Source organism: Lissotriton vulgaris, chromosome 5 (genome assembly GCF_964263255.1).
Source record: "Lissotriton vulgaris chromosome 5, aLisVul1.2, whole genome shotgun sequence".
Taxonomy (NCBI): domain Eukaryota; kingdom Metazoa; phylum Chordata; class Amphibia; order Caudata; family Salamandridae; genus Lissotriton; species Lissotriton vulgaris.
This window is the reverse complement of record NC_141693.1, coordinates 1,617,891,369-1,617,906,901: the sequence shown is the minus strand read 5'-3', so window position 1 is coordinate 1,617,906,901 and position 15,533 is coordinate 1,617,891,369. Positions and strand designations below refer to the sequence as shown.

At 46.6% G+C, this 15,533-nt stretch overlaps 1 protein-coding gene across 4 annotated transcripts in view; it reads right to left on the bottom strand.

Moving 5' to 3' along the window:
- Window positions 1-15,533, bottom strand: part of METTL17 (methyltransferase like 17) — a 192,799-nt gene that overhangs the window by 124,607 nt on the left and 52,659 nt on the right. For all 4 annotated transcript variants that reach the window (XR_015296048.1, XR_015296049.1, XM_086923766.1 and 1 more), the window contains exon 3: window positions 7,752-7,904. Coding sequence is in view for 2 of the 4 variants with exons in the window: in XM_086923766.1 (XP_086779892.1) it covers window positions 7,752-7,904 (153 nt within the window). In the remaining 2 variants the exon portion in view is untranslated. The remainder of the gene's footprint in view (window positions 1-7,751; window positions 7,905-15,533) is intronic.

The following is a 15,533-nucleotide window of genomic DNA, read 5'->3' as shown; positions in this document are numbered from 1 at the left end:
CACAGATTCCAAAGAGGAGAGGCACACGCAGACCCGAGCGAGGAGGAGATGATGGGCAGATTCCAGCAGTCCCTCCCAACGACACGACGGAAAAACGTTCAAAAATAAAAACCAGGCAGCAAATGTCGAATGCAAGGGGCTTTATGGCCGCAAATTTCGCGGCACTTCCTGCAATCGCAGCTGCAGCCAATCTCATTGGTTGAACGTCACTGGTGACGTTCCTCCATGCTGATTGGGGAAAGAGGGAGCAGCAGGCCAATCACAATTCCTTTTTGGAAATGTGTACTTGCAACGTGGGACAGACGAAGACCAAGGTAAGATTTTTGGCTGGAGGTCGCGCCACCCCTGGGATGGTGGCGCGCCCCCCTTGGGGGGCGCGCCCCACAGATTGAAGAACACTGCTCTGAACTCACTGTCACTCTGCACTCACTGTCACTCTGCACTCACTGTCACTCTGCACGCACTGTCACTCTGCATGCACTGTCACTCTGCACGCACTGTCACTCTGCACGCACTGTCACTCACTGTCACTCTGCACTCAATGTCACTCTGCACTTACTGTCACTGCACTCACTGTCACTCTGCACTCACTCTACACTCAATGTCACTCTGCACTCACTGTCACGCTGCACTCACTGTCACGCTGCACTCACTGTCACTCTGCACTTACTGTCACTCTGCACTCACTGTCACTCTGCACTCACTGTCACTCTGCACTCACTGTCACTCTGCACTCACTGTCACTCTGCACTCACTGTCACTCACTCTCACTCTGCACTCACTCTCACTCTGCACTCGCTGTCACTCTGCACTCGCTGTCACGCTGCACTCGCTGTCACGCTGCACTCGCTGTCACGCTGCACTCGCTGTCACGCTGCACTCGCTGTCACGCTGCACTCGCTGTCACTCTGCACTCACTGTCACTCTGCACTCACTGTCACTCTGCACTCACTGTCACTCTGCACTCACTCTACACTCACTGTCACTCTGCACTCACTGTCACTCTGCACTCACTCTACACTCACTGTCACTCTGCACTCACTGTCACGCTGCACTCACTGTCACTCTGCACTATAAACGCATTACAGTGAGTGATACAGCTGTGCAGATGATAAGTACAGTGAGAACTCCGCCTCCACCCGACACCTTGCATGAAAAGCTGGTGCCCTCGCGCTCTGCTCTTATGTATTTTTTGCATTGCCATTTGTGTAGCGCACAATCGGCCATTGACTTGGCATCGCAGCGCCTGGCACGTGTTATACTGTGCTACCCTCTTCAGCGCAGCGCTACGTGGAGCAAAGGGTGACTTTTGAGCACTTTACGCAGGAGAAGACAGAAAACGAAACAAAAACATCAATTTACAATCTTAAAAACAATTACTAGTCGAAGCCTATAGGGACAGCTTCCTATATCGCGGATGGGCACTTTACATAGAAAACGCTATAAACGCTTTACAGTGAGTGATACAGCTGTGCAGATGATAAGTACAGTGAAAACTCCGCCTCCACCCGATACCTTGCATGAAAAGCTGGTGCCCTCGCGCTCTGCTCTTATGTATTTTTTGAATTGCCATTTGTGTAGCGCACAATCTGCCGTTGACTTGCCATCGCACAGTCCTGCCAAGTATCACACATCACGTGTGACACTAATGCATTTCGGTGCGGTGTTCTGCATCATCGGACTGAAATGCTTTGTCACGCATTTTAAATGCCACTGAAACAGCCAGGCTACCGCACTGGTGCTAGCATGCTGCCTCTGCTGTTCCCGACTTGCCTCAAGCAGCTCTGGCAGTGTGGCTCATAAATAGTTAAATTCTCGTTCTCCCCAGCTCAGGCCAAGTGAGTCACTGAGAGTGCTGGCGGCAGTGCTACAATGTTACCTTTGCGGCCTCAGCCGCCCGCCAGCCTAGCTGAATTAATTAATTAATTCCCGGCCCGACGGAGGTGCCGCACGCCAGGCTGTCGACCACACTCACTGACTCTACCGATTAAACACCCGGGGCGGGGCCATGACATGTGTGCCAGTGGGGCCATTACCCTGTTACCACAGTTACCCTGTGCTGCTCACCGCTGTGGCCGCTGGACGACCGTGTAGTTAGTCAGGCTTGACTGAGAAGACCCGCGTTACCTTTACACTCTTTGCCGGGGCCGCAGTAAGTGACTACTATTGGGGGGACCGTCGGGGTTCACACCGTGGGACAGGGGAGAAAAAGTTTCAAGAAGTTTGAACTGTCAATCCCTGCAAGACGTCATTAACATTATCCTCCACGTTGCCTTCACGCAACAATCATTGCCGTGAATGGGCAGTCGATGACGTTTTCCTATGGGTTTCATTGACTCACCCTCTGCCTTTTGCAAACTTCAGCATGAACAATCTCCCTACGTCCCGTGCCTGGAGCACCTAATTTAGAAATACACACATTGCCATCATGTCATCGGTTAACCTTCCCACTGAGCGCCTCCGGAACAAACAAAAGTTTCAGCATCAAAAGGATTTTAAATAACTTGCTGTTTACCCGCTGCACGCTTTTATTATTACTTATTTCAGCACAACAGCTTTTTCACATCCCCCAACCAGTATCTAGTTCCACTTGACCGATATTACATTGGGTATTAAGTTGGCTTTATTCAGAGCTGCTTCCGTTACCGTACGCTGTACTCTAGTATCCCTGCAGTAAAGCAGCATGTCTCTGCTTCAACAGTGAAACGTTAATGCACATTACTAAAATGTAACAGATACGGGGTGTGGGTGAGTGTGCCGTGCTAGTGGACTAGCGCTACATGCAATTTGCCGGACTATAGCGCCATGGGCGTCGCTGTGCGCCGAATACAACAACGATCTCTCCAGCAAGGGGCGTCCAGCCCAGTTTAACAGTACGACCTGATTGCAAGGGACACTAGATTATTGTCCTTCAATATCTGGTGCTTTGAAGCAGCTTTAAAATCATCTTTTTCTCATTGTTGAAGTGGGTTAAATTATGGTATTTTTATGTTTCCCTCTTCTTCATTGATTTATTTTGCTGGTGAGATAGTGTCACTCATGGTCATTGACATGTCACTCAAAATTACTCAAAAATTATGAAAAGTTCACACATACCTATCTTCCACGTTGCCTTCACGCAACAATCATTGCCGTGAATGGGCAGTCGATGACGTTTTCCTATGGGTTTCAGTGACTCGCCCTCTGCCTTTTGCAAACTTCAGCACGAACAATCTCCCTACGTCCCGTGCCTGGAGCACCTAATTTAGAAATACACACATTGCCACCTCGGAAATTAGCTTTGCTAATTGCCATCATGTTATCGGTTAACCTTCCCACTGAGCGCCTCCGGAACAAACAAAAGTTTCAGCATCAAAAGTATTTTAAATAACTTGCTGTTTACCCGCTGCACACTTTTATTATTACTTATTTCAGAACAACAGCTTTTTCACATCCCCCAACCAGTATCTAGTTCCACTTGACTGATATTACATTGGGTATTAAGTTGGCTTTATTCAGAGCTGCTTCCGTTATAGTACCCTGTACTCTAGTATCCCTGCAGTAAAGCAGCGTGTCTCTGCTTCAACAGTGAAACGTTAATGCACATTACTAAAATGTAACAGAATCGGGGTGTGGGTGAGTGTGCCGTGCTAGTGGACTAGCGCTACATGCAATTTGCCGGATTATAGCGCCATGGGCGTCGCTGTGCGCCGAATACAACAACGATCTCTCCAGCACGGGGCGTCCAGCCCAGTTTAACAGTACGACCTGATTGCAAGGGGCACTAGATTATTGTCCTTCAATATCTGGTGCTTTGAAGCAGCTTTAAAATCATCTTTTTCTCATTGTTGAAGTGGGTTAAATTATGTTATTTTTATGTTTCCCTCTTCATTGATTTATTTTGCTGGTGAGAAAGTGTCACTCATGGTCATTGAAATGTCACTCAAAATTACTCAAAAATTATGAAAATGTCACACATACCTATCCTCCACGTTGCCTTCACGCAACAATCATTGCTGTGAATGGGCAGTCGATGACGTTTTCCTATGGTTTCAGTGACTCGCCCTCTGCCTTTTGCAAACTTCAGCACGAACAATCTCCCTACGTCCCGTGCCTGGAGCACCTAATTTAGAAATACACACATTGCCACCTCGGAAATTAGCTTTGCTAATTGCCATCATGTTATCGGTTAACCTTCCCACTGAGCGCCTCCGGAACAAACAAAAGTTTCAGCATCAAAAGGATTTTAAATAACTTGCTGTTTACCCGCTGCACGCTTTTATTATTACTTATTTCAGCACAACAGCTTTTTCACATCCCCCAACCAGTATCTAGTTCCACTTGACCGATATTACATTGGGTATTAAGTTGGCTTTATTCAGAGCTGCTTCCGTTACCGTACCCTGTACTCTAGTATCCCTGCAGTAAAGCAGCGTGTCTCTGCTTCAACAGTGAAACGTTAATGCACATTACTAAAATGTAACAGAGTCGGGGTGTGGGTGAGTGTGCCGTGCACGGGCCTGGGCGCGCCTAACAAAAAGACATTACACGCTGCAGACGAACGCGCGCCTGATACATGCAATGCAATGCTGAATGGTGAACGCGCTCCCACCATCTGGATTGCATTTGGAGGAGCACCCTGACAGCTCCTAATTAAAATTAATGGACTGCCGTGCGCGAAACCGCACAGAAAATGCCAAAAATGGCGGACGAAAATTACATATAGCCTATCGCATAGACTGCTATAGATTCTGACTAAAACTTTTATCATCCTTGAATCTTAGTCTAAACTGTATGCCGCAGACTAGACAAAAGATTGCAAAAGGAGAACAAAACGTGCATGTACTACCACAGAGTTTGGACCAGACAGAGGCTCGCTTTTGCCCTGAACTGACGAATAAGAAAACCTTTTGCCATGCATGCTGAGAACCTGCAATTGTTAGCACCAGAAGCAAAGGCTCAGCTGTTGTGTAGGCTGCCAGGAGGGCTGCTGACTTGGTGAGAAATTTTCCAAAACGAAAGTTTTGCTGCTGATCCTGATCAAACCGAACTAAGGACAACGCAGATGAGAGCTGGGCTCTCCCCATTCTCTTTGTGTCTCCGCAAGAAAGAAGTTATTTACGTTGTGCCACAGAAAAAGGAGTCTGTGAAGCAAACCACTTCCTGACCATGCCATGGGTACTTATATTCTCCATGTAGCTGACAATGAGATGTAGAGAAGGCATGTGTGTCCTCCCAACACTTCCCTGTTGCAAATTTGTCCTTTTTCCCCTCAGCTGCAATTGCCAGTACTTACCTGTGTGTCCGAGGGGAATAGGTGAACACGTTCCAAATGACAGAGAACATCGAGAAATAAGCCCACCCAGTACCCACCACACAACACCCTGCAAAAGGCTGCAGACGAGCTGGCGCGGACAAGAACGGGAGAGGACCACAGCTCTACTGAACGATGATGAAGCTCGTAACCAAAGGAGGAAGACAAAAACACTGGAAAAAATAGCAGAACTTTCCAATGTGCTCACACGGATCATACACTACATTCTGGCCACATGTTGCAACACCCGACCACCCAATTGTTTGTTGCATCATTGCGATATGCAATTACCCTCTGTAAGTCAAGAGAAGTACAATTTATCCTAGTTTTATTTTGGATAAAGAGGCAATTTACTGGATGGCTATATTCATTTTACTATGTATGCCTCTGCAGTGAATAAAAATCGAATGGCACTGCACTCTGCCACCCAAGCATTAATAACAGTTGAGAGTACAAACCTAAAAAGAAGTGTCTCAGCATTGCCCGAAATTTCAGAAGTGTCTTGAGTCTCCATTGAAAACTGAAAATAGTTGTTACGGAGATTGCCAAGTTATCCACGGTTTTCCTAGGTTTCCTAGAATTGGCACGGCACGGCTACAACAATATCTTATGTTATGTTATGTTAAATTTGACTTGTAGAGCGCACGTACGCCCGTAGGCTTCATGGCGCTATAGGAAGTTTTCAGAAGCACAACACAACAACAGGAGGACAGCTTGGAACATCTAAGGATAGGCTTCCCTAAAGAGCCAGGTCTTAAAGGCTTGTCTAAAGGCCAGAATATCCTCGTGTGACCTTAAAGAAGCTGGCAGGGAGTTCCAGAGGGAGGCAGCAAGAAAGTGAAAGGAGCTGCCGCCCTGACGTTGTTTCCTAACAACAGGCACCGTGAGCAGGCTTTTGTGACTGGAACGAAGGTTGCGAGAGGGGACATATCTGGCAAGCAAGTTGATGATAAATTTGGGGCCCTTGCCCTGTAGTGCCCTGAAGATAATGCAGCCGGTTTTAAAAGCCGCCCTCTGGGCTATCGGCAGCCAATGCAGATCTGCCAGGCCTGGCCTGATGGACTGCCATTTAGGAAGCCCACAGATCAGCCTGGCCGCCTGATTTTGAACTAGCTGCAGCCTCCGGTACAAACTAGATAGAAACATGGGCTTTTTTGAGCCATACGCAGTTCAGGTTCAATTAACCCATCATCATTATCCTCAGAAGCAGAGGCCTCTTCCCCTGCAGAGAAATCAGCCACACCCACCTCCTCCACAGCATCCAAGCCTTAACAGCATCCATAGTGCAGAAGTCCCACTGCTTCTGGAGCGGAGGTGCTGTGTGTCAAACTTCGGAAAGGATCCCTCATTTGTCAACATGTCGAAAATAGAAATGAGCTTCTGCTGCTCGGTGGTGTCTCTCTCTTAAAAACGACCCTGTCTTTTCTTGCTATCAATAAAGAGCAATTCTTTCCAATTTGATATTTGTCTTACGGTTTTGGTTAATGTGTTTGCCTTATCTGAACTCCAACCTTATAACCACCTTTGAGAGCAAGCGTTGAAGGCTCGTCCAATTCTGGAGAATCAGGAGTACAAAGCACATACAGTGTCAATACAATGGAAACTAGTGGTAAACAAAAGTCCCCACCACAGACGCTGCCCCGCACCCAAAGCCAGCCACGGGATCTATCCGAAATATTTAACACTGTGCAAAGGCAACAACCCAATGTGTGTTAGTCAAATATGCCTAATCCTTTTTCACCTCTCTACCTACAAACTACTCAGTTCAATTGATTCTAAGAAGCTTATATGCTGCACTAATACCCACAAACTGTTTCCACTGCCTTGTATTCCCTTACACTACATCCTACTACTAACACGTAATAGTTGTTGGTTCCAATTTGTTTTATTCCACGTTTTGTTTTGCAATGTGATTTGGTGAGTTTGAAATTCAATGCCCAACTAAATCCTGGTGCTGAAGTATTATAGTGGACTGTTAACTACAAAGCTGTCTTTTAGAGATGTGGCTTTGTGCACCACGTCCCGGCAGGGATTATGTCCATCAGTGCATAGAGTGCACACCATGCAGGGTGTGGTCCTATAAACCTAGTGCACAAAATGGCAGATGTGAGTCTGCTCAGAGTGCAACCTAATAAGGATGCGTGCTTATGTGAACTGCATCATGTGGAGAGTGTGAGTCAATATACGAAAAATATCCCATAAGGAATGGTCAGGTGTGTCTAAGGAGCACGTGAGGAGGATGTGGGCTTTGCATCTAGTCCAAGCTATAAAGGTTGCACTTCTGTGAATGTCATACATACCGTGTAAGATGTGGAACTGAACAAATACAGCCCATAGGGCATGGGTATCAATGTGTGAAACTAGGAGATTCGTTTATAGAACACGTAGCCACCAAACAAGCTACTACATTGGTGATGTGGCCTCAGCATCAATCAACAAACCATCCATCCGAGATTACCTGGGCTAGATTGCGGTGCCAACTTCACCCGCAGTCTCTTTTCCAGCTCGATGGCTCGCCTCTGGAGCTCCCGATCCTCAACAGGACGCTTGCGGCTCCACAGGAAGTGCGTGAGAGACTGACAGCGTTCCTGCAGCCGCGTGATGGAGCATTCTGTAGCGAACGAGATTGAGAGAGCAGAGGAAGAGTTATAAACAGACCGCTGGCATGGGGCAATTAAAGAAAGTGATTGAAGCAAGGGTGGTGGGGGGGAAATGGAGCACTGCATATAACGGAGGGGGAGGGGGCAGAACAGCTTGTTATTGGGATCAGAACTCTGAACTTCTATATAAAGAGGCATGGGGCTCTGCAAAGCACACACACACACAGTCAGTCAGATTCTGCACACAAACACAACTAAGGGGGCGGGCACTACCTAAATGGTGGAGTAAGGGACTCTAAAAAGAGGCAGGGGGAGACGCAGCATATGCAAGGGAAGGGGGAAACAATGGACACAAAAGAACATTGCTTACAAACGAGTGGGACAAACACACATACAAGCTAGCACTGAATACAGACTTGGATGCCTTACAAATGAGAAGAAGATGCTGCATGCACCTAAAGACATTTCTAGCGGACACAAAAGTCACAGTGTTACAAGTGATGGGCATCCCTCTTGAAGGAGGAGGAGTGTGCTGCACACGTGGAAGGTCAATCACAGAGTATCAGATACTGAATGCACAGAGAACCAGGCACTGCTTGCCAGAAGGAGTATGCACTACCACCTACACACAAACACAAGAGTGGCATGGAAATGAGCAATCAATCAGAGCATTTATAGAGCTCGCTACTCACCCGTGAGGGTCTCAAGGCGCTGAAGGGAGGGGGGGGGGGGGTGGGGGGAGTAGGTCTTGAGGTGTTTTCTGAAGGCGAGATGGTCCTGGGTCAGTCGTCGGTGTGCGGGGAGGGAGTTCCATGTTGTGGCTGCCAGGTAGGAGAAGGATCTTCCTCCGGTGGTGGTTCGGCGAATTCGTGGGACGAGGGCGAGGCTGGCGGAGCGGAGCTGGCGAGTGGGGATGTAGAACGAGAGGCGGTTGTTGAGGTATTCAGGGCCCTTTTTGTGTAGAGCTTTGTGTGCTTGGGTGAGGAGCCTGAACGTGATCCTCTTGCCGACGGGGAGCCAGTTTAGGTTTCTCAGGTGGGCGGATATGTGGCTGTGGCGAGGTATGTTGAGGATGAGTCATGCGGAGGCGTTCTGTATGCGATGGAGTCGAGTCAGAAGTTTGGCTGTGGTTCCTGCGTATAGGGCGTTTCCGTAGTCCAGACGGCTGGTGACGAGGGCCTGGGTGACGGTTTTCCTGGTTTCGGGAGAGGTCTTGTAGGATAAGAGGAGGGCTAGAGTTTCATCTTCCGAGAGGTAATTGGGATGTTTGCGAAGGTGTCTGTTGGCCAGCGGCATGGGTTGGAGGGAAGGCATGGTGAGCAGTGGAAAGAATGAGTTATGGGAGGGCTTGAAATTAGCGATAGAGTGTTCAGTGAGGTGAAGGATTTTCTTCAACTCTATATATTATTTGAACTGACTTTATCATGTTTTAACCATTTTTTTTAACCCAGTTTTAGGAGGTGCCACAAGTCTACTTATGAAACACCACAGTCTGCATCCTTTTAAAATCTCTTAACAATACTACAACAGCTGTAGTATCTGTTGTTTTATTTTATGTGTAATTGCAATGTACAGTTCTAGACATGTAATGATTTTAATTAATTGAACATGAATAAAAATGGTTCAAGTATGAATACATTGCATGACTGCTTATTACCTTTACGGTCTACAAAACATTCAGACCCCCTCTTTTACAATGGGTCACTATTGATGAAAGAGATTTGCCTTTTGACCAGTCAATGCACTGAAAAACATGAGTATTCACATGGCCTACCTCCAGCCTGGGCAACTCATGGCAAAGGTATTTCACCATTGAAGAGGACATAAGATTTTGTGATCAGACACAGAAAGTTTATCAGCTCTATACATTCTCATTATTAATGCGTTGTACAGAATCATGTAAAAATGCTGAAGCTTAGAAAATAGATTTAGTGTCTGGACTGGAATTTTTGTGTTACCTTAAAATCATGTTCAAAATGTAGTTACTTTGTGGTGGGGGCTTGACCTAGCTGCTCAACAAAATGTCTGCCTTGGCTTGAAGCTCCTATGAAGGTGAGGTAAACTTCTGAAATAAAACAAGCTGAAAACATTCAAAACGTAAAATGAGGAATCAGACGGACCAAATAAATTAAAATGTTCTTTACGGCTTTTTGCAAGTTGGGGTGTGGGCACCCCTTTTCTGTGATGCTTGTTTCCGGTTCAGAGATGACCCGACTTGGCAGTTCGGGCTGGACTGTTCCCATAAACCTCGAGAAATCCAGAGGACCTACCTGCGTTCAATCTCAATGACTTTGTCTCCTGTGAACACCGGATTTGTTCACCAACAGACTCCAGCTCCACTAGGATACGCAAGACTGCATCATTCTGCACGCAACGCCCACGGTCAAAGTTCGAGTGGTCCAACACCAAGAGGAGGTGCCCCTGGCGATCCTGACCCGAAATCCGGTGATCCCTGACGTGCTACAAGCCTCCAGCCGATGCTTGCAGCATCAAACTGGAAGGTCCACCCCAACCGCGACCAGGAGCTGGTAAGAAGATCCGACCCTAAAAGGCACCCCTGCACCCGATACCCCACGGCCTTGGGTGGCCCAACCGATGTTGCACTGGATTCAGATCCCTCCCAAGGAATAACAGAAAAAAAATTGTTTTATTATGGCTTTTTAATACTTTTTACCTCTCCAAGTGGTGGTCGCACCCAGAAGCTCTTCGTCCGCGTAACTTAAAGTTATAGGGCGCCCGGTGCCAAAACCAACTCTGAACCCGGCCGCCCCAGTATCACTGAGGGTGCACCTTTTGTGCTGTCTTGAACCCCCATTTGCCCAGAGCTTTGCTCCCACAACCCAGTGGCCTGCTCGTCAGCAGCCACCAACCGGAGGCCCCTATCCCCTATTGGATAACATTAGACCTCAGCACTGTGCACCCGGCCACCATAGTGCAGCTGAGGGTGTAACAAGAGTGCATCCTTGACCCTGGGGGACCACTGATTCTAACCTCATAAACCCAACTCCCACAACTAATTACTTACCTTAAACCCCTTGGATGCTCATGACAAGGTCAGCTCGTCATGAAACACGGTTGAGCTGTGCTTATGACAAGTTGACCTTGTCATGAACAATGGGGATCATGGATCTGCAGCGCAGGATGGGAAAACCCCCTAGCAGCCAAGGTGTTAAGTCGATAATCCTATTTTCCTCCATAGGCTAACTGACTGTTTTTCTGTGAAAAGTTTCCAAGTTTGGAGTTGGAAAATCTAAGAAATCCTTTTAAAACTGTACTAAATAACAACAAGCACTGGCGTTGCCAATAGGTTTCGCATTTGGAAAGTTGGAGCTATTGGTTTTGTAAACGACATTTTATATTTATATATTGTTATTGACAATGCCAATAACGATATATAAATATAAAATGTCATTTACAAAACCAATAGCTCCAACTTTCCAAATGCGAAACCTATTGGCAACGCCAGTGCTTGTTTAGACCAGCCTTTTTCAGCCATTGGTTTGAGACTTTGTCAATAACATCTTGTCTGAGCGCAAGGAGTGTTTCACACTCACATGTTGGGGTGTATCTTTTCACTTCCAGTGCAGTGCCTGCTTGAACTGTATGAAGGACTACTTAACAGTATAGGCCTCCATGTATGCTCTTCCTGACTCCCTCTCATGTATCTGGCTCTGTTTCCTCTGCCTACTACCACCTTAGTTTCTCACTACCTCTCCTCCTTTTGTCTCATGTTTGCTTCTGGTTATGTCAGAAACATAAGCATGCTATAATGAATGCCCCCTGGAATAGTTTTTAAGTCTTCAGAGGCCCCCAAATGATGCACAAGATCTTTGGAAAACTTAGTTTGCCAACAACTTTGAAAGGACATTTTCGCTCTAAAATCTCAGAAAATATGTTTTTTAAGAGTGTTGTGTAAGCCAGGTGGATGGAGAAAGCACTGTTTTAATTTCTTAAGTCCGCCTTTAGTGTTCTTAATGTACAGAAAGGGCTAGTGGGAAACGCCTGAGCAGAACATGCCAAAACATCTTTCAACTTTCATTTTTTGCAGCTATTTTACATTCTTCAAATGTAGAATCTCTCGTTCGCTCTCTCTCTTTTCCATGAAGGAAACTTGTATTTTTCTTCCGAATTAAGTATCTGCACTGGTACAGAACGCCCCAAAATTGATTACCAGTGGTGAATTTGTGTTGTACATTTGAAACCTACTCCAAGATTAGTACTTTGCATACTATTTATTTAGTGCACTATAATTTGCAATTAAAAGGCATGCATATAATGACCTGTTTTTCTTTAAGTGTATCTGATGTTGTGATGTTTTTGAAGGTCTCATAAGATCACAGGAGCAACTTCTTTTCTTTTAAAATATATATTTGTGGCTATATTTTTTTTGCAGATACCAAATGTGTTTCACTATCAAATTTGCAAAATGTACTAACATCCCCTCCCCCTCTATTAACTAAAATTGGTGTACAGTCCCCAGCGTTTTATAATTTGGAATCCATGTTTACAGGTTTGCAATCCAGTGTCCGTCATTTGTTATTTTGCGGCCTAGGGCAGCGTTTATGCTAATTTAGAATCCAGTGCCTGGAATTTGTGAATTTAAGAGCCTATTCAAAACAATTGCTAATTTGGAACAGAGGGGCACATATTTCCTAATTTGGGATCCAGTGCCAGATTTTTATGCAGTGCCTGGAATTTGCTTATTTGAGACCCAGTGTCAGTTGTTTCAAAATTTGGAATCGAGTGTTTTCAGATGTGGAATTCAATGATGGGACCTACAGAAAGTCTTGGCCTGCAAACGTCGGGGCTCGATGGAAGGGCAACTGTCGGCAGTCGCCCCAGGGGCCGTGGTGCTCGTTCACCTCCTTATGAACTACTTGCTCTGTGGCTTGCAGCTTGGGCCTCTTTTACTAGCCCGTGCTGGTTGTAGCATGCCGGGTTGAACTGTTGGACACGAGGCGTGCACACTACGTACAAAATGCAAATGTCGAATTCCTCTTTGTTCTACTCCACTCATAAGCGAAGCAGAAAGTGTGCCCCAACACTTTTGGGGCATCCCTTTGGGCGTCTTACAACAACCCAAAACCCTTTCCTCACATTCCTCTCTATGAACCCACGCTCTATATGCGACACTTGACGAACTGATTGGCGTCCTGCGGATGACGCCCGAAAGTGCTTCTGAGCTGTGTTAGGGGTTTGAGGCGCTATGCAAACGCAACAACAATACGTTGTCTGCTTGAGGTTAAGTGAGAATGCCACCTGATTGGACGCTGCCGTAGCACTAGTTGGAACAGGCGTTGTGACGTCCTGATTCGGTTTTAGCACACCTAAAATAATGGCGCCAAGACATTAAAGTTGTCACTTTACTCTTAAGAGTATTAATGGTACGCCGTCATCCTAATTTGGCCCCTTCCCTGGCCTTCGGGACACTTATGTGGTGAAACGAGCATGTATCTCTGGTACAGCTGGCAGCTTTGAGGTGTTTGCTGCACAAATACTTTTTAATGAGGGCCAAAGGGCAATGCGCAGTGTTGAAACTTTCTTTTTACAGCGTTTTCTTAGTAAATAACCGTGGCTGTGGTAGTTCTAAAGGCCCTGTGCTTGTTGCAAAAGAGGGAAACATTGATTTTGTGGAAAAGAATGCAATGTTGTGAAATGTTCGGTTCGTACTTGGCTGTAGTTAGACAAGGGAGGAATTTTCCGGGGGGCGAGAACGTTAATATTCTTAAAATAACGCTCCAAACGAGTCGGCTATGACTCACCCTGTTTTCTTGTGCACTCATTGCACCCTGTTAGCTTTATTGCAGCATGTGGTTGGTGAGGTCAGGTATGCGGTGCAGGATGGAGCATAAAAACAAAAGTGAAAATGTTTGTTTGGAGGGGGGAGGGGTTGTAAGTAGCTGAGACGTTTGCAGCGTTGCATATGCATATAGTATAAGGTGCCGGACTGCAGAATGTGCCTCTTCCACCTTTTCCTTGTTCATCAGTGTCACACCATATACTTAAAACAAGTAATACAATAAGCCGACTGGTGCAGTCTCTGCATGGAGCTGCCAGTGCAGCCTATACAAAGAATAGCACTCGGATGAACAGAGACGGGCTCTGCTAGGAGGCATTTCATTTTTGAATGTTTTGGATTATTCGGCTTCTTTAAATCTCTCAAAGAAGCCGCGCTAATAGCCAGATATGTCACAAACGTTTCCCCGTTCAGCGATGGGCTCCCGTTGTTCCCGCGGGTCACCTTACTGTGATAAGCCCCCACATTTCCGTCACTGGGAACAAGATGAAGGCATGTGGCAACCTCCGAGACAAGAGAGCCTGCCACCAGGGCGATATTCACAGACCACTATTCATTGCGATGATAACAAATAGATCAGAAATCCACAACAACGCACCGGCCGGTGTCTGGAGCACACAGAGCGGTGCACTGGCTGACTGCATTTACTTACCTCCGTCATGGAGACAGCGGCTAATGAAGCACTCGTGGGACTGATCCCACGGACAGCGGTGCTTGTTTCACAAGCTGAGAACACCTTTGATCTGGCTCATTGTATTCGGTTCTCGGCTTGCATGAGCCCCGGATAGCACAGGCGATGTTAACAATGAGGTCAGGAGAGGCGAGGTAGGCATCACCGCTGTCGGCGTTGCTATGGAAGTGGTAAAGTCTGATAGGGGAGGGAAAGCTCCTGGTAACAAGACAGAGGCAAGGAGTGTGGCAAATGGCCGGATGGGGGCGGGAGAACCTGGTGGGGTGATGGTTTTGTGTTGTGATGATCTCTCTTGTCCTAACGGCTAGTGGTTCTATATAGGCGAGAGGGACAGCTATAGTAAGTTATTTAGAGGGCGAGGTGTAGCGAGGTTGACCCTGGTTCGGAATGACGGCTAGTTATTTCTTTTATTGTATGCGTCTGCAGCTCTGTAGTAAGGCTGAATTCAGCATTTTACAGCCATCGCGCGAGATGTAAATGCGGAGGGAAGCCGGATGGGGGCAGGAGAGCCTGGGGTGGGAATGCGAGCGAGGGGAGGCGGATTAGGAGGGAAGCCGGATGGGGGCGGGAGAGCCTGGTGGGGGGCGTGAATGCGCGAGGGGAGGCAGGCGGATTAGGAGGGAAGCCTGATGGGGGCGGGAGAGCCTGGTGGGGGGGGCGTGAATGCGAGCGAGGGGAGGCAGGCGGATTAGGGAGATGCTCGTGCTTGTGTGGTCACGTGACCCGCTTTTGTGGTCACGTGACCTCACATGCACTGTAAAGAAACTGCAGTGGTTTCACTAGTCTATCAAGCCCTTGAAGTTTACTCACTGTTTACAGGAAGTGTCCCAGTACAGTATCCATGCATACTATACTGTGTAAGGAAAGTAATCTGTAAAGTAATCTACTGGTCATTTTACTAAAAAGCCTATACAAAGATTATATGTACTGTAATTCCAAAGCATTGCATTTATTCAGTAACAGTACTGTAACCATAACTAAGTGCATATACAATTGCAATCCAAACTGTGTTATAACTGCATTACTACTGTACAGTTTTTTTGCTTAACTGTGGCAAGCTTGCTTGCTTCTAGAAAAATAAAATAACTAAAAGAATATGTTTATACAAAAACAATTGGTCTATAGTTCAGTCTTTGAGTGTGTGAAATAATT